Raw genomic sequence first — 22,137 nt, 5'->3', positions numbered from 1 at the left:
AGATTTCTGTTGCAAGTTACTAATGCTTTAAAATTTAGATATCTTAAATATTTAATGGATTTCCCAGATTATAAAATTTCTACAAAATTGATTTTATTATTTAATAAATTTAAAACTTAGGTAAGTTTGTAAAATTGAAATAAAATTTGAGACACAAATCTCCGCATTGAAAATGTACACTTTATAATTAAATCTTAATTTTATAAGAAATTCAAAAAATACTTAAACTTAGGGTTAGGACCGATTTTTGAATGTCATGTTAAGGTTATATTTTTTTATTTGTCAGAGAAAGTTAACATGAAGTTAAAATAAATATCTAAAGAGAGACTACTTAAAATTGAGCCTTAAATAAATAAATAAGTTTATCCAAAGAACTGCGGAATTCAAAAAATATAATGTAGCCTACTTTTAGACACCTTGATGAGAGATTTCAAGACACTTTTTTTCTAGCACCTGATTTAAAGGTTAATTGACAACTTACGACATATTATCGCCGCCGGGATCTCCGACGCAACTGGTGACCGCTCCCATTCCGCCGCCCCGTCGCGGTCGACTCTTCCGCCTGCGTCTTCTGCGGCGTTCGGAGGAGGCGGTACGTGTTTGCAGGACATGCTGGCTGAGGGACTTGTTGCATCCACCACCCACTCCACCGCCACTGCTCGCCAGGCGTCTTCCCGTGGCATTGCTGCCGCCGGTGGCTGAAATGGAGCCGCCACCACCTCCTCCTCCTCCTCCTCCTCCGCCGGTGGCCAATCCCTGGACAGCGACCACCAGCTGACCATCGCCAAAGCCACCCGCCGAACTAATCGTATCGGTGGATTGGGGCGTGGCTGCTGCAGTGGCTCCTGTGGCGGCACCACCGGAAATTGCCTCGCCACCCGGCGGCAACTGTGGTTGCTGGTGTTTGTTGGTGTTTCGCAAACTGTGGTTCACTTTTCGCCACATGCGCTCCATCTTTAAGGATCCGATGGACTCGTCTTGGTGGTTCGTTGATGATAATTGGTATGGGGCTTTGTTTTGTTGAAAATGCTTGTTGGAATATCTTTGTTAGCTTATTATAGTTTCCATTACTCTTTTCCTTTTACGCCACTTGGATAATTTTTATAGAATAGTTAATGCCAAAAGCGTTTCATCGAGAAGAATCAGCTAGATTTGTTATGGTGGTTCGTTGTTGATAATTGGTGAGTTGCTTACAATGGTTGTTGAATATCTTTGTTATCTTATTAAAGTTTCCATTCGATTTTTTTCGTACGCCAACAAGTTTAGTTTCAAATAATTGTTGTTGAATTTTTATTTTTTTAAGTTTATTAATTCTTTTCAAAACTACTTTTTTTGTTCATTTTTTGTTTAGATCCAAATGAATTGTGAATAATTGTTGTATAAGTTTGTAATTTTATGTAAAATGTTTAGCGTATATGTAGGTTTGTTTGTTATACGACATCTATAAAAACGGTCGCTAGCATTGTTTAATAAAATTTATGGAAGCCGTAGATCTAAGATACTGTCGTTGTGCGTAACCCAAAACATGTATTAAATTTCAAGCTTTTTTTTAATTTTATGTTTTTAAGTTTTAGTTGTAGTGCGAGTTTCCGTTAGTTGTTTATTAATCTGAAATTAGCCCATGGATTTAATGTTTATGTAATAACCACATGATTTTTTGGAAAGTTCTAGCGATTTTCCAATTGTTGGGAAGGTTTTAGTATTTGTATAACAGCTAGTTGTTAACCTTTTCGTTGTTGAAGTTGCTGGTTTTTGGTAGTTGTTCTTTAAATTGTTAGTAATTTATATTTTAATTGTTGTTGAATGGAAGAAGATTTTATAAATACTTTAATTTCCTATATTGGTTTGCTAAGTTTTGGATATCGTTGTCGATTGTTGTTCTTGGCAGTTGTTGTTAGTCCTTATTTTTGACATTTGTTGTTGTAGATTGTTGCACTTGTAAGTGATTGCTATAAACTTTCGCTATAGTTTGATTATGTTGGTGTGTTGTTTTTAGTTGTTGTTGATTTGGTTGTTCTTTTGGGTTGTTTTTGGTTGTTCCTTTTCCTATGGGAAATTTAAACTACCTACAAGGGATGGCCACACTCCTTTGCCTTCCTGGCTTTTTCTTCCTGTCTTCGGGGCTTTCGATTTCTCGCTGCTGTTTTTGTTGTCGTGGTTGTTAACTTATTGTTTGCAGGCGGCAGTGTTTAGTTGTTGGTGCGGTAGTGGTTGTTGTTGCTCGATTGGCTTGCATCTTGGTTTACCTTGGATTCGGGTCTTACACAAAAGGACACGTATTCGATTATACAAAAAAAGCTACTCAGCAGGAACTATTCATTGTTGTTGTTGTTATTTCGATTGTTGCTGTAGTTGTTGCAGCTGTTGTTGTTGTTGTTGTCTGCGGATAGCGGAAGTGGAAAACAAAGAGCATGAATTTGAGTGTAGGACTCCACTTCTATGTGCATGTGTATGTGCTAGCCTGTTTGAGTTCCTGATTGTGTGTAATTGTGTGGGTGAGTGGCCTGCACTTTTAGGTTAAGCACGCGCTTCACTCATTTCCTTTTTTTTATTTGTTTTATTTGTTGCCTAAGCCGCTCTATTTCAGCCTCTTTGTTGCTGTTGTTGTTTTTCACATTGCACTTGTGAATGAATGACGAATTTTTTCCACCGCCTCTTACTCTCTCTCGCTCTATTACCGACACTCTCTCTCTCTCTCTGTCTTTCTCTCTTGCTTACTCAGAGGAGCTACTTTTTTTCCCCGTTATCAACACACTTTATGGACCTTTTATAATAGCACTTTTTTCACCTTCATCATCTCATTTTTTTCACACAATTTGTGTAATTTTGCGTTAGTTATTTGCCAAACAGCGTGGAAAATACACTTATTAGGTACTGTGAATTCCACAACTACATCGCAGTTGTTGTCTCGTTGTCAGGTTGTTGCTGTATTTCTTGTTCTCCTTGTTTTTGCTGTTGTTGCTGCTGTTACCGTTAGCGCCTGGCTGGCTGCTGGCACGTTGAGTCAACATCATTTTAGTTCACCCGAAAAAAAGCCAAAAAAAACAGGGACAGTCTCTCTCTGCAAAGTGGTACAAAATGATCTGTATTTTCACTTTTTTCATTTGCAACTTTTACGTTTTTATTAAACTTTAAACTTTAAAGGACTATTTTGTATTTTATGTACTCATTTTAATAACTTAATAAGTTCATAATTTAACTAACTCTGGATATGTAAAATTGTAAAAACTTAAAATTGTCCACAAAAAAATTAATTTTAACAAACATAAAATCACTAAATATACACACTAAATATATATATTATGATTATTAGATTTATAGTAAATATAATGGAAATGATTTAAGAGATGATTTCAAATCTCTTGAGACGTCAAATATTAGTAGCACAAATGTTATTTTTAAAACATTTAAACCAATATACCACTGTGCAGGCCAGAGAGCGAGAAAGTGGGATAGCGGTAGAAAGAGAGAGAGCTGGAGAGAGTGCGCTCTTGCCGCTTTAGGATATGGATGTGGTCGTGCGTGGGCGCAAGGCAAGTTACGGTATCCAGTCCCGTGGCCGTGTATGTGGGTGTGCGCTTTTGCGGCTGTATTCGTAACCGTGTCCTGTGTATAACACAAACACATTGCGCTGCAGAGGAATCCACAGAAAGAGAGATAGAGAGAGAACGAGAGCAAGCAAGAGGAAGCTGCCTGCTTAACCGTTTTGATACTTTTTGTTGCCTACATTTTGGGGCCAGCACACACACACACACCGATACACCAAAGCGAAATTCAAATACCGGTTAAAAATTGGAAAACACACACTGCTTAATTGGCTAACGGTTAACGATAAACGATCAATCGGAATCCACAGGAATCCACATTTTTTGGTATCACACGAGAGCAGAGGCCGCTGCCCGTTTATTGGCAACGCGCACGCACAAATAACGGAGCCACTGTGGCAATAGAAGCGGCTGTGAAGGCAGCAACACAGCAGCTGAGAGCCGAGGACCCGAGGACTCCAGCCGATGAAGGGATTCACACCCGAAGCCGAAACGAAGGCTCAGCCGCTGGGATTTCAGGTCGTTAAAATGTAAACATTGGAGCCATCGCTTGCCGGGCCAAAAAGAGAGTAAGAGCCGGAGAACGGAAGCTCTCTCACTGGCCAATTGCGCAGCAAAGCGACCTCTGTTGTGTGTTTTTCGCAACCAAAGGACACGTATATCGCATGCCTTATCGATAAATCGCTTCGACGCGCCACCAATAGAGGGCGCTTTGGTGGTATATGCCAACGAAATAAAGCTCAACTATCCATAAAATAAGATAAATATAAATAAAGAGAAGCTTAATTAAAATAAGGAAAGTGCGAAATGTTTAGCTTTGAATATTGTATTTCCTTTATCAATTATTGGATTTTTTGTCGTTGCTATAAGAAAATATAAATCTAATCTTCCCATAACAAAAGGTTAGCTACAACGAATACAATCTTTAACTTGACCTTTAACGGATATATGTATGTAAATACCCTTTTTTCCCGGTTTTTCAACCGTAATTTGTTGCAAAAATGGCCAAAAATGAAAATGTCCAGATTTAAATGGCAATCGACTGGGATTTTTTTTTATGGAGCTCAACGAGAAATGACATTCCGTATTCGGACCTTCTTTTGCACCATAGTGCATACGGGTCGTATGAGTAATGTTATCGAATTTACCATAAATATAACTCATACGCAATGTTGGCTTTCCTTGTGAACAAAATCTAATATATATTTCAGGCAATTTAGAATGTTTGTGGCTCAAGCATCAACAGATTGGTTAATCTAATGAAACCAAAACCCAAAATTGTTGAGATTGCTGAGGAGCATCTAATAAGTAGGCAATACTTTTCCCTCCGTTATGTTTTCGAAAGGTAAATACAATTGTTCTGCCCAAAATACATCAGCACAAGTGTATATTTCCTGTCCCCCAAGTAAATAAAACCACAAAAAAAACACTTCCACGGATCTTTCGATTTTGTATAGTATTTTTAATTGTTTTGCCCGTCATCAAAGTATCCAATCAATTAATTAATCAATCAATTAATCGTTGCCAGCTTCCGCTTCCACTTCCGTTTCCGCTTCCGACTCGGTATTCGTATTCGTTTTCGTGGCTGCTTCATCCGCTTACGCATCGCCTCTTAGTTGTACGCACATACCACATGTGTGTCTATCGTTAGTCGTTAAGTGTATATGTAGTATAAAGTTGATACTCATGCTAAATCGAATCGACTTGGTTTGCTTCGTTCAAAAAATGTTATAGGCTATGCAATACAATTACGTGATCGTTAGTTGACTTTAACATTTAGTTGACTGACATCAAACACACAAATATAGTTTATATTCCTCTTCTTTTCGTTTCTTTTCATTTGCATTTTCCTTTTTTTTGGGTTTTGTTTTAATATGTATGTACTCGTACTTATATAAGGTTGATGCATAATGCGATATCTGATCTGTATTATATTTAGATAGCACTACTGTATTACACACACACGCACAAGGTTTACAAACGTTAGTTATTATTTAGTTTTAGTTTAGTTTTGTTGTAAAGAAAATTTCGATTAGTTTCCTTCTTAGACTTAGATTGCTAAAACGTTGGTATTGGCCTATTGTATGATTTCATTATAAATTGTTTTTCGTTTTTTTTTTTCTCTTCTCTTCTCTTTTCTTTTTTTCTTTTTATTTTTCAATTACGAACCTCATTTTTTTAGAAAGTGAGATCGTTTTCTGGTTGGCCGAAGTGCTGAGCCTGTTTAAAGTTTTCTTAGTTTTTCTTTGCTTTTCATGCATTTCCCATTTTCGTATATCGTAATTCCGATTTCCAGGATTTCATGCTCTTCTTGTTGTTGTTCTCGCTAGGCTATATCACAAAATGTGTTTTTATTCTTTATTTTTTGCTTTTCTTGCAACTGCTCTGCCGGTCGAAGGGAAATCAAAAAGTGTAGGATTAAAGGATTGAGGAATAGGAACGATCTATTTAAGAAATAATGGCAAATTCAGTTGGTTCACGTTTTCACTTACTTTCCCGCTTCTTTCGTTTTTGTGCAATCTTTGTGCCATCGATTATCGCCAATCGAAAATTTTGCTATCGATAGCATTTACCAATTGTTTTCTGATCAGAAAATCGAATTCTTTAAAAGCAAATACAGATTTAATTGTTCTACTGAATGGTAAGGAATATGTTTGGGAACTACAACCAATGAAATAATTACGTTGAATAGATTTAAATAAAATCTACGAGATTCATTTATCGAACTTTTAAACGTCCAAGTAAATAGCAAGATTTACGCCTGGCTCAATGTGCCTCTATTTGAATATATGTGTTGTATTTTCCTTTTTTTTGCATACATAAATTGTATTTGATGACTGATTCGCTTGACTTAATCCCCCTTTATTTTAATACTCGCCCTCCATTCGGATTTCCTTTCGTGCCTAGTAAAAACCCTTTGGGAGACCGTATTTATAAATTAGTTTTGAGTTGGGAACTGCAAAAAGGACAATTGGCAGTCCCAAATCGCGTCGATTTTGGACGCTTGCAAAAAGATGTATTGCTGGCAAATTTTCAAACCGATATCGAGATTTGTTGTGCTTTTTTGTCGATTGGTTGGTCCGGTGTGTGTTTCATGTTTTTGTTTCAGCCTTTCAGCAGTTCTTGCCCAGCGACATCGGCTATATATGCACCCTAAATATATATAGCTAAAAAACATTTGCCAATCTGATACCCAAGCGGAGTGTCGCCCATTTGACTATGAGCTTGTGCTCCCTCGTTCAAAAACACAAAAAATATTGCTAAAATTTTCAGTGAGCGAATGGGATTCGCTGTGGTTTAAAAGTCTGTTTAAAATTCCACTGCAACTCCGAGTTTTTTTGGAGTGTTGCCAGTGGCCAGTTTCTTTTTTTGCCGCCAATTTTGTGTTCAACATCAAATATATTTCTATATTATTAAATATATGTATATATTTATATTCCGATTATGTGGTATGCATACGTATGTACAATTCTTTAGCATAATAACTGTTTTTCTCTCTTTCTTTTCCATTCGCTTTTTTCATTAAGTTCTTTTAAATTAGTTAAAATTACAAAAAAAAAAAAAGAATAAAAGGTATTTATAAAAATAAAAATAATATTTAAAAAAAAAACGTAAGACGTAAAAATGTGAGGGAAGGAGGGTAAAATGTAGATTGTAAATTAGGCAACATGTATAGAAATAAATTAATTAATTAGTACAAACTAAATGTAACTTATGAAATAATCGCTCGCCTACATAACAGAATTAATATTTATCGTATAATATATAGGTTTTTATGTATAATCGTATTAAAAAAAAGGATTTTATATCTAATGCCAGCAAGTGTATATTCCTTTGTGATCTGCCGCTTGCTTCTGCATTCTACAATTAGGTTGATTTTAGTTTACTGCTTTTGTTATTAAGAAATATTTCAAGTTTCTCCCTCTTTTTCGGTTCGAAAATCTTTCACTTTCTCACTTGGCTACGTATGCAATTTTTGTAGAAGTTTCGTGTTGGTTGGTTGGTGTTTTTGGACAAATTCTCCAACTACAAAAATGTGTTTCAACGCTTTCGCTTACATTTTCATCTCTCATTTGCGAGCGTTTTGGTGTTAAACTCTTTTTGCTGGTAACAAATTGCATTTTTCATTTAAGTGATTTCATATTTAGTTTGTTTTTGTTGCTTACGCCTACAAAATTGTGGTTTTCTCTTGCTGTTGCTGTTGTTGTTGTTTGGTCGGTCGTCATGGACAAAAGACAGAGCATTGTTATATTCATGTCTGCTGCTGCTAAGATGCCGCCGCCGTGGCCAAAAAAAATCCGTTGCTCCAGTGACTCAACAGAGAGTAGTGTCGAGCGTTGGATGCCAGATATTATATTATATTATATTATCCGGGGAGTTTTCGCCTTTCGCCTCTCAAAAACGCTCCAAAGCCCTGCGCAGCTTCTTACAGTAAAATGGACATTAAGACTCGCGCTCCTTCTTCACCTTGACCTCCTCGCCCAGAATGGTGGTGATCTCGCCCTGCATGAAGGCCCACGGAATCACCGAGTTGGCTAGCGGACAGCGATCGCCGCTGGGACAGTACACCTCGTTGCCCAGGCCCTGTCGATAGAAAAACGAGTTAGCAATGAGTAAAGGTTTCACTGGGGTTCAACAAGTCGACTACAACATATATTTCCAGCCTGAAACTATTTTCTTAACTAAAAGTATGTTTCTTTATCTTTTAGAAAACATATTATAAACGTATTATAAGAAATAGGAGCAGAATTTAAATACCAAAAATAAAATAATATCCAAGTTAATTACCTTAAAAGAAGAGCTGGAAAAATATCGATTTTTTTCAAGCTCTACTTTAAAGGCATACAAATTTGGGAATACTAGGTATTTCAAATGGCTTACTTTTAATATAAAATGAATTATTTTTTGATTTTATAAGTAACTTTAGTATTGCAACCAAAAAATATTTTCTTTTTCAACTTTGGATATATAAAAAATTTTACCCATTTTACAAAAAATTAACTTACAAATGGGCCAACATTTTTTTAATAAAATGAAACTTCTATTGAAATAAGCCCTATACAAAATGATGTTAAGTTCAAAAAAGGAAGCCAAAACAAGAGATGTTGGAGAAATATGTTGCAGCGGAAATTGTGGTCATCCTTCGCCCAACTCACATTCTGTCGTTTGATGCTCTCGCGACTGCAGGGAAAGCAGAACTTGTGGTGGTTCACGGAGGGGCATTGCACGAAGTGCGTGTCCTCCAAACGCTCCTGGCACAGGGTGCACTTGAGCGTGGCATTCTGGGCAGCCGCCGCAGCTGCTGCCGCTGCCGAATTCGAGGCGGCACTGCTGCCAGGAGCTCCGCCTAGACCGCCGCTGCCCGCCGATCCGCCGCCGCTGGCCAGCGGTGTGCCGCCTCCGCCGCCTTGACTGCCACTGCTGCCGGGACCGGGATTCACGGCTCCGCCGCTGCCATTGCTGCCGGATGGTCCGCTGCCGCCTGCTGGACTCCCATCGCCGGCCACCGAATTGGGTGCCATCGAGGCGGGACCTAAGGCTCCATTGCCTCCGGAGCTGGCGCTGCCGCCCGGTCCGCCGCTGCTGCAGCTTAGCTGTCCACTGCCGCCGTTCGGCCCGCTCAGGGGTCCGCTGGCGGCATTGGAGCCGGGTCCTCCTCCACCACCGCCTCCAAGGCCGCCGGCCACCACCGCCTGGCCCGGATTCGAGCCGCCCACCTCGGAGCTGGTGACGGTGGTGCTGGACACGTGACGGGATCCGGATGAACGACGTCCCGACGAGGAACCTGAAAGGAATGGGTGAGCGAATTCAGTTGTTTTAATGTTTGCAATCATCATGGATTTGGGGAAAACCCGAAAAACGTATCGTAATATAATATAAATAAACTTTGATACTATGTAATGCCAATAAAACGATTAAAATTGCAAAACTTATGTAGCAAAAAATATTTGTATTTTTAATAAGTGTACATTAAAAAAAATATATATATATTAAAATAACAAAGTTATATAAACAATATAACTACTGTTTGATTTTATGACATCATAATATGCTAGTTATTGTTATTTTATTATGATGTATAAAACTAGTAATGATAAAATATTTATTATTATTTTAATATATTAAATAAAAATATTTATATTCTTATCACCAACAAGTAAAAAGAAACATTTCCAATGTTTGTAAGCTAATGTTTGTGAAACTGAATAAGAAATTAAGTATTATTCAACTTTTTTTAAGTGTAAAGAAACAAAAAAATTATTAATTTTAAAATAAAATATAAACTAACCCGAGCTGTTCGGCGAGTGTACGCTGCGCGGGGGCAGCGGTCCCGAGGGCGGGCTCGATCCATTGCGTCGACTGGCCGGGGACATGTGCTCTGCAATTTGAAGATGGTTTGGAATCGGATTAGGAATAAAATTATAATTTAATATTTAAATAAAAAGTTATTTTTTTTAATTTATTTTAAATTTGGTTTTTAGATAATAATCACAAATTACCCCAAACCAAATGGTCTCAAGTTGTAAATAAAAGTAGCATTGATCCTCACATTAGATCGTAATTTAATGGTTCCCCAACTAAAGTTCGTGATCTCGTGAGTCAAGTGCAATGTACAATGGGCCTTGGCCTCACTTTGTTAAAAGATAATACACTGGCGTACATAAGTTTGGCGACACACCCACATATAGTCATGGCTAACGAAATCGAAATCACTGCCAGCAGCCTATAATTTAAGAGCTCATCCTATTATTCATACTAAATTATGCATAATTGGCGTTGACAAACACTGAAGAGGGTGTGGCGAAACCGACCCCCAATACATTCAAAATTAGTAATGTTTATATAGTTAAAATATCGATGGAAAGCAAAAGAAAATTGATTTATATTGGCATTACATAATTTTTTTCGTTTTAATTTATCACCGAAATAATTTTTCTTGTTAATTTGTATCTTTAAAAAACAGTTAAAAATTAATTTTTTAAACATAACATTACTGGCATATTATTTTTAAAATGTTATATGTTATCTATAATTTTTAATCCCACTGTCAATATTTTGAAGTATTCGACAAAGAACAAAACCGTTTTCATTCAACTTCTGCTTTCGATTTTTTTATGCGAATAAACCAACCAAAAGTTAATCACATTCACATGTTTCTTCTTCTCCTTAGTTCATTGCAAATGAAATTTGTATTATGTTTTTGTTGTTGTTGCTGCGGCTCTTTCGTCTGTGTAATTTTAGAACTTGGCACGAAACATGTTTTTATATTTATTGTTGTGTATGTACAATGTACATACATATTTAGACATGTACTTATATTTGTTTATATGTACATGTACATTCATTTATTACTTGGCATCGCCGGCTCAGCAACAACAAAAGCGAAACCCAAAACAACAACAACAAGTTTCATTCACCGGCGAGCCATCGAGTGTGACGTCACAGCGGCACGATACGATTGCGTGTCATTCTTGTTCCACTGTGCAGCGCTCACAGCTGTTTTTTTTTCTCTTTTGTTTTTGTTGCTCGTGTGTTTCACCGTTTCTTCGTCGTCGTCGTCGTTTCTGCTTATTCGCTTTCTTGTTGGCAAAGTGCCAGAATCACGAAATGAATGGAATGAAACGAAACGAGTTCGAGTTCTGCCGCTGCTGCGCATACGTCACGAAGAGATACGCCGAGTGCGGGAGCGAGCGAGAGGCAAGATGCAGCCGGTTTCTCCATCTCGTTTTGTTATTTTTTTGCATGCCAGCATGCAATAATGTGTATGTACACCAGACACACACAAATACATTTGCCGATTTGTTTTGACTGAGCTGCTGCTTCTTCTTCTCATTCTCGTTCGTGTTTTATTTTCGCTCGCTGTTAGGGCGCTGTTATTGCGCTGTTAACTTGTTGGCTTTGTGCACATACATACATACATACACCATTATATTTTAATTCTTTCTTTTCGTATGCAGTGCACGCGCACGCGTAGCTGCTTGATATTGAAAATAAAAAAAGGCAAAAAAAAAACAAATAGCCGGACAGAAGCAGATACACAACAAGCGAATGGAAAAACGTATTTAATTTGTATGCCCAACCGACGATGGCACATTGCTCAAATGTCGACGCTTGTCAGTTTGCCGGCGGCGCACAGTGGGCTGCATACGAAATTAAGCTCGCACATCTGCGGGCAGTGTGCTGTTATGTTTATTTATTTGATAAACTGTTGCTTCTTTGCTTTTGCTTTTGCTAAATTGCTTGCGCTGACTAAATTGGCAGGAAAGGGAGGAGACGAAGAAGAAGAAAATGGCAAGTAGGAGGTGGTACAGAAGGAGGCGAAAATCGAGAAGAAGAAGAAGTCGTGCATGTTGTGTGGCCCCAACACGTACACATAAAAAGTACGTGTGCGTGTGTATTTATAGCATTTGTTTATATTTTGCATGCAAGAGCTGCAGAACAACAGCAATAAATGCCAAAGCGAAAGCCTATTCTCGCTCCCTCTCTCTTGCGCACTCGCACTCGCTCTCCTCCCCCATCCTGCGTCCCTTTCGCACCGCTGCAGTTGCACAGTTGCATGTGCGTGGCCCATTGAGAAGAATGCGGAGATAGCGAGCGCCAGAGCGAGACAGCAAGCCTGCCACATACAGTTGCAAGTACCACGCACAGTGGACAAAATGCATTTTACATTCATGAAGAAAAAAGTGGTGCACCGAAAAAAAAGTATGACATTGAATTGAATCCATATTGGATTTTATAACCTAACCAATTTCGATTAAATTTTAGAATTTAAAACCGTTCATATCATTTCGTATTTAGATTGATTACAACATCTATAAATTATGGCTATATTTCACATTAGTACGGAGAGCAATAAACTTTTTAAGTGAAATACCCATAAAGCAACGTAATTTCGTTCTAGACCGTTAAGTTTTTTCAGCAGTGTTCAGTTCGCATTCTAATTCCAAGGAACCACTGTAATCAGTTTCAGTTTGCTACATTCGATTCGAACTTCACTTGACTGCAACTTCGTTGCAATCTATTTTTGAAACGACTTTTTATTAACGCATACATATGTTTGTATGTAGGTATGTTCATATACACGTAGTGCTAGTGCTTTAGTGCATATACAAATGTACCCCACTGTTTATTTGTTTTTCATACAATCAGAGCTGAAAACAAACAAATTTGCGCGATCTCCGTTCTTAGTATCGAATATGAAACTATTTATAGATTAGTTTACGTTTTCCGCCGTTCAGCACATTTTGCCTGGCTATGGAATATTTCTCGATATTCCACGTTTTTTTTCGCACTACTTTGCTAGAATGAATCACTTGACAATTTATTACAGATATTCAGTCATGAGCCAGAGAGAACCGGGGCGAGAAATACAAACAATAAATATTTATACAATGTTGTATATGAGAAAAGAAACCATATTGTGTACGGTGTGTTTATATGTGGAATAGAAACTATTCATTCGCCTTCGAATGAATGAAAACGAATCGCACCTCCACACCACAGCACACCACACCCAATGGGCGGCCACGCCCTCTCACGCCTTTCCTATTTTCGCAACCCTAGAAACTACATATTCTTCCGGATATTGATACGAGATTCCCTGGGGAAAGGAAAGGAATTGCTGGCGAATTAATCGAAACTCGAACCTCAGGAATTTGTGCGGAATCAAAATTATCGCTGTATCCGGAGATTGTTAACATTTCTCGTTTTGATTATAACAAATTTTATTTACTTCAAAGGAAATCATTGGATTTGATAGCAAACAAAAAAAACTGTACCTCAGCTAGTTATATAGTTTATTAAATGTGTTGAGGCACTCTCGTTATATTTTCAACAAGTTCTTTATGGCTTATCAAAGCTGCGCGCTAATGACAAACTCCAAAACGATAATAAGTATTTCACCTTAATTGATAAGACTACAAATTCTTAATAACCCAATAAGTAAGCCATAATGATGCGTTGATAATAGGCCTTATCTGTAAAATGTTTCTTGAAGATATCAAACCATGTGACTTGTAGTAAAGCTGTGAAAAGTTGGTACATTACATACAAGCAATAAAGATGTTTATTGTAGATGTTACATAGAAAATAGGTTCTTGGACTATTACAAAGTTTTAGAACTAGGACAACTTTTATAAAATTAAAGAATGCCAATTGGATATTAGAAAAAAAAACTACTTTATTCCTCTTCTCCAAAAATAGGATCAAAACTTATAACGGCCAATGCTATAAGTTATTCAGCGATATAATAAAATTGAATATTCCCCAAGTGGGAAGACTTTTAAGTGGATCCAATATCTCCATCGATTGATTTCCGCAAGCACATCTTCAAAGGGCAACAGGCCAGCAATCGTTTGTTTGTGTTTATTTAATGTAGAAAACAGAAAACTTTAACAACTGGCCGAAGATCTAATGAAAAATAAACAAATGTGTTACAGGGTGCACCACACAACAACACAACAAAGCACAGCACCACTCAAATAAGTCGAGCGACGAAAAAATTAAAACGACCCGGTACAATGCGGCGCTATCAGTCAAAGTTGGCCGTGGCTGGGAGTTGATAAGATAGGCTGAGGACCCCGGTGGACAAACGACATCGCATCGAACAGTCCACTTAACAATTAGATAAGATAAACAAAACAGCTGTGTGTATACAGTATAAAGAGCGTCGGCCAAGAGCAAACGAAAGTGGAATGGAAGTGAAAAGGAATTTCGAATGGAAAAGAAGCGGTTTATTGTGTACCCTGTACTCGTACTCGTAACTCTCGTACTTTCCCCCGGAATCCATCTAGATTGTGATTTGCTTATCTCCACGTCGGCTTTCGGGCGGAAAAAAGAGCTTATCAGCACAGTCATAAAAATCGGAATGATCTCACTGACGAGATCAAGAAACTGTAGGGCTTACACACATTAAAAAAGCAAAAGTTAAAAAAATAAAGTTCTTTCAAGTTAAACTTGGGTTTCTACAATGTACATAAAGTGTCCATTAAAAGTCTTTGCAGATTGGTTTTTATGTCTATGCATTCTCAGGAACATTGCTGATGATACTGATATAATTATTCGAAAAACACTATTAACAGTTTTCTACAAATTTTAAATTTTAGTCATTTCAAAATAACTTCAAAAAACTATTGAGCTATTTTAGTCGAAAAAACCTATAAACCTAAAACACAAAACTGAGAAAACCCCAAAATCATTATCATGAAATGTAGAATAAATTTCCCCCAACTGTTGATAAGGTTGGCGTTGATAATACAATTCCGGCATCTATCCATCAATATTCGATTAGTTATCAGAAACCGGCGATTGCATATCATATCAGGCTTTCTACCGACAATACTTAGGCCGCTGCTCTTTCCTTCTATTTGTTCTGTGGGTCTCATGTTTTGGGGCTTAGCTCCTTATCGAGCAGTTGTTTGGCTTATCAATTAACCACATGGTCGGGTCCCTCAGATATGATAAGATATGGTGTTGATGGTGCAATCTACGTCGATAAGTTAATCGCTTATCTTCCCACAGACCAAGTCGCAAACCTATTGACGCTCTCGCATGGCAAATGGCAAATAAGAAGTGCAAGGAAAGGTTAAAATACCCTTACAGAATGAATCTATGAAATACCCAAATGTGGAAATGAGAAAACGATATCTGATTGCATAACTATTATTAAAATATCAAATAATTTGGTTAAAGATATGCACATGTATGCAAATAAATGCATGGGTACATAAATACATATCAACAAGGTCGGATGTGCAAGAACCCGGTTATAAATATTAAAATATTTATATTGTAGAGAAAATAGCTTGGCAAGCAATAAAAAATGTGGTTTCATTTTCGAGCATTAGCGACAAAAAAAAACATCTTTAAGTATTTACAATGGCAGTCAAATAAATTAGATACTTAAAAAACTTTAAAACAATTAAAAAACAAGAAAGGAAGCTAGCTTCGGCAAGCCGAAGCTTATATACCCTTGCAGATCATTCTATTAATTTACAAATCGCAAAAATTTTAAATTTCTTATTATTTCACATTAATTTTTCGATCGTTTCTATCACAGCTATATGATATAGTAGTTCGATCTTTTAAAAATTAAAATTGAAATTCGGAAATATTTCAAAATAGTCATATCCCAGAGTAGAAGGGAATGTAATAAAAACCAACAAAGATATAATTTTTTTCCCATTAATTTCCATTTAATTTTTCGACCGTTTCTATGGCAGCTATATGATATAGTGATCCGATTTAAAAAACAAAAAAACCGAAATTCAGAAATATATAAAAAAAAATATTCCCAAGAGTAGAAGGTAAAATTTCAAAAAACACCGGAGCTAGAATTTTTTCACGTTTTTTTTTTTTTATCCTTCCTATGGGAGCTATAAGATATAGTTGTCCGATCCGGTTGGTTCCGACATATATACTACCTGCAATAGAAAGAAGACTTTTGGGAAAGTTTCATCCCGATAGCTCAAAAACTGAGAGACTAGTTTGCGTAGAAACGGACGGACAGACGGACAGACGGACGGACAGACGGACAGACGGACGGACAGACGGACATGGCTAGATCGACTCGTCTTGTGATGCTGGTCAAGAATATATATACTTTATGGGGTCGGAAATGTCTCCTTCACTGCGTTGCAAACTTCTGACTGAAATCATAATACCCTCTGCAAGGGTATAAAAAATAGACACTAATTTGTAGGTGCGTACCAAGAGAGAATTTTACAAAAATTTTATTTTGTAAACTATTATAAAATAAGTTTTTGTTAGATAAAATAGAATATTGATATTTTTTTGTGATCGCAGCTGTGTCTAATCACCGGCAGCGACTTCGCTGTTTCACGTGTTTTAACGGTTAACAGCGGCCATGCACTCCCAGCTAGCCATCTCCCTTGCACTTGCTGCAACTGCAGCTGCACTGAGCACGCAATGTATAATTATGAGAGCAGGAGAGAGGGAGAAGGAGCTGCACGCCGCTCTCCTCCCGCCAAAGGGAAGGCACGAACGAATTCCTGGCGAACGCATTGGAATGGTCAGTCAGTAAATGCATACACACGAACTAGATACACCAGCACACACACACTTATAGCCGGCAACACGAAGCGCTGAATGAAACGAAACGAAAAGGGGGTGTGAAGTGGGCGAAAGAAGGTGGTGGGTGTGGGAGTGTGGGGGAGGGCGAGGGGGTGGCGCGCGCACGTTGCCGTTCCATTTTATACATACATTTGTACAAGTTTTCCTCTGTACACCGAGAAAATGTTTGTTATATTTTTAATATATACACAAACGCAATAAGTATGTGCATGTGTATGTACCCGAATTTTTTTTTTTTTTTGGTAATGAAACGAATACACACAGGAAGGAAGAAGCAGAAGCGTAACGTAAATACAAAACAACAAACGAAATTAGCACAGTGGGTGTCATGTGGGAAATTCCAGAAATATATACATATGTACATACATAGGGGAGAGTGGGGGAATTTCGTCACAGGGGCAATTTCGTCACCTGCAATATCTCGGAATCCATAAGTCGTAAAAATATATAATTTTTTTGTTTTAGTCCTTCAAGACGGCCAGACACAACCAATGCATTTGTTTTGCACAGAAGGCCAAGATAATTAAGCTATAATATTAAATGTGTTTTAACAGTTCAAAAGCTACATTTAGTTCTCGACGAAATTTTTTCTGTATGCCACAATTCAAAAGGAATAAGATACACGATTTTTTATATAATACACAGTGCTATAATGTGCATTTCTGCGTCAGTGATTTTTAACTTCGCGCCTAATTTCGCAAGAAAAATAATTATTTCTAAAAAAGTACGGTCTGGGGAAATTTCGCCACCCTACGCTAAGGGTAAATTCGCACCTATTTTAAATACATATTTTTATATTTGACAAGCTAGCTAACGAACAGACTACCAGCAGCAGCAACAAATATAGGACGTCAACAAAAATGGTACGCTTGATCAGTGTAGCATATTTTCAGGCGTTAAACTCCCTACATTTTTCAGGTGACGAAATTTCCCCAGTTGTGTGGTGATTTTACCCCCCTGTGTGGTGAGATTGCCCCAGTATATTGGTTTTTTTGCTCTTTATAAAGCATACATATGTATTTTAGATAAGAACAACAAAAATATGAAATAATGCTTATCGTTGTTTTTCGCAATATGGTCCAGTCCAAACACAAAAACGTGTTAAAAATACAAAGGAAGTTCGTTTTATCGGAATACATAGGAGCTAACAATTTAATTTACATAGGCCATTATTTTCGAAGCCATAAATGATACTTTTGTCCCACTGTTTGATGACGGCATCGGTATGGGCGAAAAGTTTTTTTTTTGTTTTTCATCTTGTTTTTGGAGTGCTTTTTCGTTGTTGTTGTCACTGCAGCTCGTTCCGTAATTCGTATACCAACTAAAATTTATCTACACCCTGGTTCGATTGTTTGCAAGAGTGTGTGTGTGTGCAACTTGTTATCGCATAGCGTTAAGGAGAAACAGCAGAAGAAGCAGCAGCGAAAACCAAAACAAGTTTAATGACGTTTTGCGCGCGCAGCCGAGAAAAAACACACACACCAACACCAACATATACATATGGACGTTTATGGAACCAGTTTTGGGAAGAAGAGGAGAGCAACGGCGAAAGAGCGTGGGAGAAGGGTAGGGGTAGAGCGAGAACATTACAACGTCAGCGTCAACGACGGTTTTTGCACGTCTGTTTTTATTACATTCTGCGTCCTTTTTTCGTGTGCTTTTTGCGCTTTTTTTTGTTTTCCCCATTACGACTGTTACGTACGTGCATGTAACCGAACGTGGATGTGACTGTTGGCTACACGTAGCTATGTATATATGTACGTGTTGTACATATATGTATTTTCCCCATATATGTTTGTATATTGGCATGTGCGCATGCCTTTTAATGGCAAGGGTTGGCAGCCCCTTTTTTTCACAGAGGGTTGCAAAATGCGTTTCTACGCTTTTCGTATGTGTGTTTGTAATACATACATAAACATAGGGAAGAGATAAGGCCGCGCTGATAAGCAAATGCGTTATCTAATCTTCGACACAACGCTTCTTATCACAAATACACTCGTAGATTCCCGCTTCTTCTTACTCGCCTTCCAGCCAGGAGAGATAAGGAGCAGGCAATCACGCCGTTTCACTCTGGCCTGAATATCTATATCTGTATGTGTGCCAGTTTGGTTGCCCTGCCTTATCTGTATCGCTGCCTCCCTTACACCCACTCCCTCCCATCGATCCAGGCTGGAGCGAGACAGACGCGCGCTCTCTCTCTCCCGCGATCGCCGCTGAAAAACGGTAAACAAATACAGTGGGCGCCAGTTAATTGAAACCTGGCATTTAAACAATTTATCAGCTCAGCTTCTAAGCACACATTTCCCTGTATATCGCAGTTATTATCATTCTAAAGTGGAATTCTAGCAATAAACTTTAAACAAACAAATTATTTCCCCTTACGCATTGTTTATACAATGTCTTTACGCTTAATTGTTTGAAATTTCTTCTTGGCATTGCCGATCTAAATAAACTCAAATATCACATACCGAATACCTGAGGGTATCTTATTGGCTTCCAACGGTTTTATTATTCCTAGTATTTACTCTTTTTCCTTTTTCAAGAGATCACTGTACTTTGATAACAACCTAATTTTCTTCAAAGTTAAAGGTTCACCCAGACTGATCACTGATCCATTCACTATTATTGATATGAAATAATCCCCTTTCTCTCCCCTGCCACTTTATTTTCAATTTCATATCGCGTATTTCCCATTGGCGATTCGATTACTTGAAGTGATAAGAAATCATTGATATGGGATTATCCCAGCCTGCTTAAGTAATTATAAGTAATCTCTACCGTAGTATGATAGCTATTTGACCTCTTGAAAGTGCATTCTGGGATATTGTAACTATGTCTTTACTTTTCTGGTTTCTTTACCTCTACGAGAGTCATTTCTATGGAATGCCTACTGTAAGTGATGATTATTCATCTCAAGCTGATAAGGATTTGGACTTTTTGGTAGTTTCCAAGCAAAAACGAATTAGAATACTAAAGTCCAATGCGATGTATCATATATGACACTATGGAACGTCAATAATACATGGTTTAATGTTAAATTGAAGTGTTTGAAAACTTTTTCTTGATCTCTTGAAGACTTCTCTTTTCTGATGATTAGTTTCTTAGGCTGTAATCCCCAGCTCACCTGCTTTGAAGGTCGAGGCATCAAAACTGGGCGCTCTCACGGGCTGTTGTTTATCCCTCAGACCGCTCAGCTGCCGCTCGGGCACATAGCTGACCGCTGCGGGCAGGGATTCGCCTCGCGTCAACGGCGGTCGGCCGCCTCCGCCCGTTGGATCGTCCATGGCGCTGCGCTTGATGCCGGGCGGCCCACCGCCGCCGCCGCCCACAACGGCCGAGGCGCCAGCGCCATCTGGCGGCAGGCCATGGGCCGACTGCTGTTGCTGCTGCTGCTGCTGGCTGACATCCACGTCGACGTCCTCGCTGGGCGGTCGCTTAAGGTTGACGGACAGGGCGGGCGGTAGATTGCTGCCCGGACCACCGCTGCCCGCCGTGGGCACGCCGCTTCCAGGTCCGCCGCCTCCGCCTCCGCCGCCGCGCGTTGCATTCGGCGGCAGGTGATGGGGCGTCATGTGGGAGATGCGAACGGGTCGCACGCCGCCGCCGGGTGCGTCCTCCAGCTTGACGGGATAGTCGAGGGGCGGACCGATGCGCGGCACGGGCATTTGGTAGGGCATCGGATGGTGGTGATGAACGGCAGCGGCGGCGGCGGCAGCGACGGCCACCGCGTTGCCCAGCGAGCCGAGCGGTCCGCCAGTGACCGATGGTCCTGGACCGCCGCCTCCGGGGGGATTACCCCCGCCGCCCCCGCCACTGCGATGGGAACCGGGTCCTGGTCCCGGAACGGGGCCCACTTGTAACTGTTGTTGCTGCTGCTGCTGCTGCTGGAGGACGGCCGCTGCGGCGGCGGCAGCGGAGACTTCGCCGTTCTCGTGCGAACGCTGCTGTTTGCTGGCGGGATGGAGACGCTTCATTTGGCGGGCGGCGTCCAGCACCGCCTCGATGCGATCGGCGCCCTCGTAATTGACGCAGCCGCGGCACACTGCCTCCGAGAAGTCGTTGATCATCGCCCAGGGCATGCGGGGCAGGTCGCACAAGTAGCAGTGCTGCCTTTTCGTTTGCAGCGACATCGTGTGGCTGTGACTGTGCGGGGTACGGGAACCTGGAAGGCTGGAAACTGGAACCTGGAACCTGCAACTTGCTGGAATCGGATTTGGAATCTCGGCTATGCTGGAAATATCTCCTTCTCCTCACTCGCTGGAATTGGAATGGGAATGGATGGTGGGGCCAACGCCAACGCCAACGCCAACTGTTTGTTCTTATTCTTTTCGCCTTTTCTCTCGATTTTCTGTGCCTGTGCCGTGTGTGTTTCCTTTTTTATTAGCTTTTGTTATTCATGTTTTCATATTGATTTTCGCACACGCACACACACACGCACGCATTTTTCACAGCGCGCCGTTCACCCGAAAAAAATTCACTAATGTTTTCTATTGCGCTGCGCTGCTCAACACACCAATACACACACCACACACACACACTTCGCGCGAGAGTCCGCGCGCAAGCGAGAGAGAGGGAGAGAGAGAGATGGAGAGCGGGACACGTAAACGTACGACGACGCCAAAAACGTGGAGGAACAAAACGAACGAGGAGAACGCAGCGACGCAGCGAATAACGGAAAAATCAACCGGACGCCACAAAACTCGCTGATAGAGTGACCTTGGCGGCGATGTGCAAATATACTTGGCAGCCGGCTGAAATGCACTAAAAAATCCGTCCTGGTAAGCTGGAAATACCAAATAAATACCGAACGCTGCAGGCATATCACGGACTCGAACCGGTTGTAACGTTTGCTATGCCCTCAGCCTGGACTCGACCCCTTGAAAACCATTGCAATTTCAAAGTTAAAACTTTTTTTTAATTTCTGATTTAATGTACATCCCTGTAATACATGTGTTTTGACTTGAATTGCGATAATTATAAAACAAACGTTTTCATATTGGACCTCTTTATATATATAGTTGCATATATATTTTATAAATATTACATATTTGGGGATACATTCCCCCCTTCCTCCCGTTTTGCTACGTCCCTGCTTGCGTACGTGCCTGCACGTCATAATCAAGGAAAAAATCTAGTGACGATGTCCGCCCACCAAAAAGTGTGGGTGGCAAAGTTCGTCAGTAAGTATACCATGTAAGGTTCGTGTCCTGCCTGGATACACATCCTATATATGCATCTGTATATATTTTTGTAGATACATACCCCGATTGTACATAGGATACAGAAATGTAGACCTTGAATCTGGAACAGCTGACTTAGCAGAGCTCTGTAACTGTTAATGAAATTAAAAGCTGGCGCTCTGCAAAGTCGCCCGTTTCCTAGAAAAAAAAAGAAAATGGAAAGGATTTTGGAAAGGAGTGCGCAGGACCGAGAACTGCAAGGATGTATACACACATACAGATCTTTCGGTGTGTTCGTATTGTCCTGGGCTGTTGGCCTG

At 39.6% G+C, this 22,137-nt stretch overlaps 2 protein-coding genes across 2 annotated transcripts in view; both read right to left on the bottom strand.

Moving 5' to 3' along the window:
* hwt (heavyweight) overlaps nt 1-1,598 on the bottom strand; it is a 61,960-nt gene extending 60,362 nt beyond the window's left edge. Inside the window, exon 1 of the mRNA XM_017149837.3 lies at nt 482-1,598. Coding sequence (XP_017005326.2) covers nt 482-954 — 473 coding nt within the window. The 5' untranslated portion in view covers nt 955-1,598. The remainder of the gene's footprint in view (nt 1-481) is intronic.
* Nucleotides 1,599-4,975: 3,377 nt separating this feature from the next.
* Nucleotides 4,976-21,343, bottom strand: Pits (Protein interacting with Ttk69 and Sin3A). Its single transcript, XM_017149839.3, has 4 exons — nt 19,762-21,343; nt 9,835-9,924; nt 8,702-9,330; nt 4,976-8,129 (listed from the first exon to the last, which is right to left on the bottom strand). The coding sequence occupies exons 1-4, from the start codon at nt 20,765-20,767 to the stop codon at nt 7,989-7,991; spliced, it is 1,866 nt and encodes a 621-aa protein (XP_017005328.2). The 5' UTR covers nt 20,768-21,343; the 3' UTR covers nt 4,976-7,988.
* Between the last annotated feature and the right edge of the window lie 794 nt (nt 21,344-22,137).

Source organism: Drosophila takahashii, chromosome X, assembly GCF_030179915.1.
Source record: "Drosophila takahashii strain IR98-3 E-12201 chromosome X, DtakHiC1v2, whole genome shotgun sequence".
NCBI lineage: Eukaryota > Metazoa > Arthropoda > Insecta > Diptera > Drosophilidae > Drosophila > Drosophila takahashii.
The sequence above is the reverse complement of the archived record's forward strand: the minus strand, read 5'-3'. Positions and strand labels throughout refer to the sequence as shown.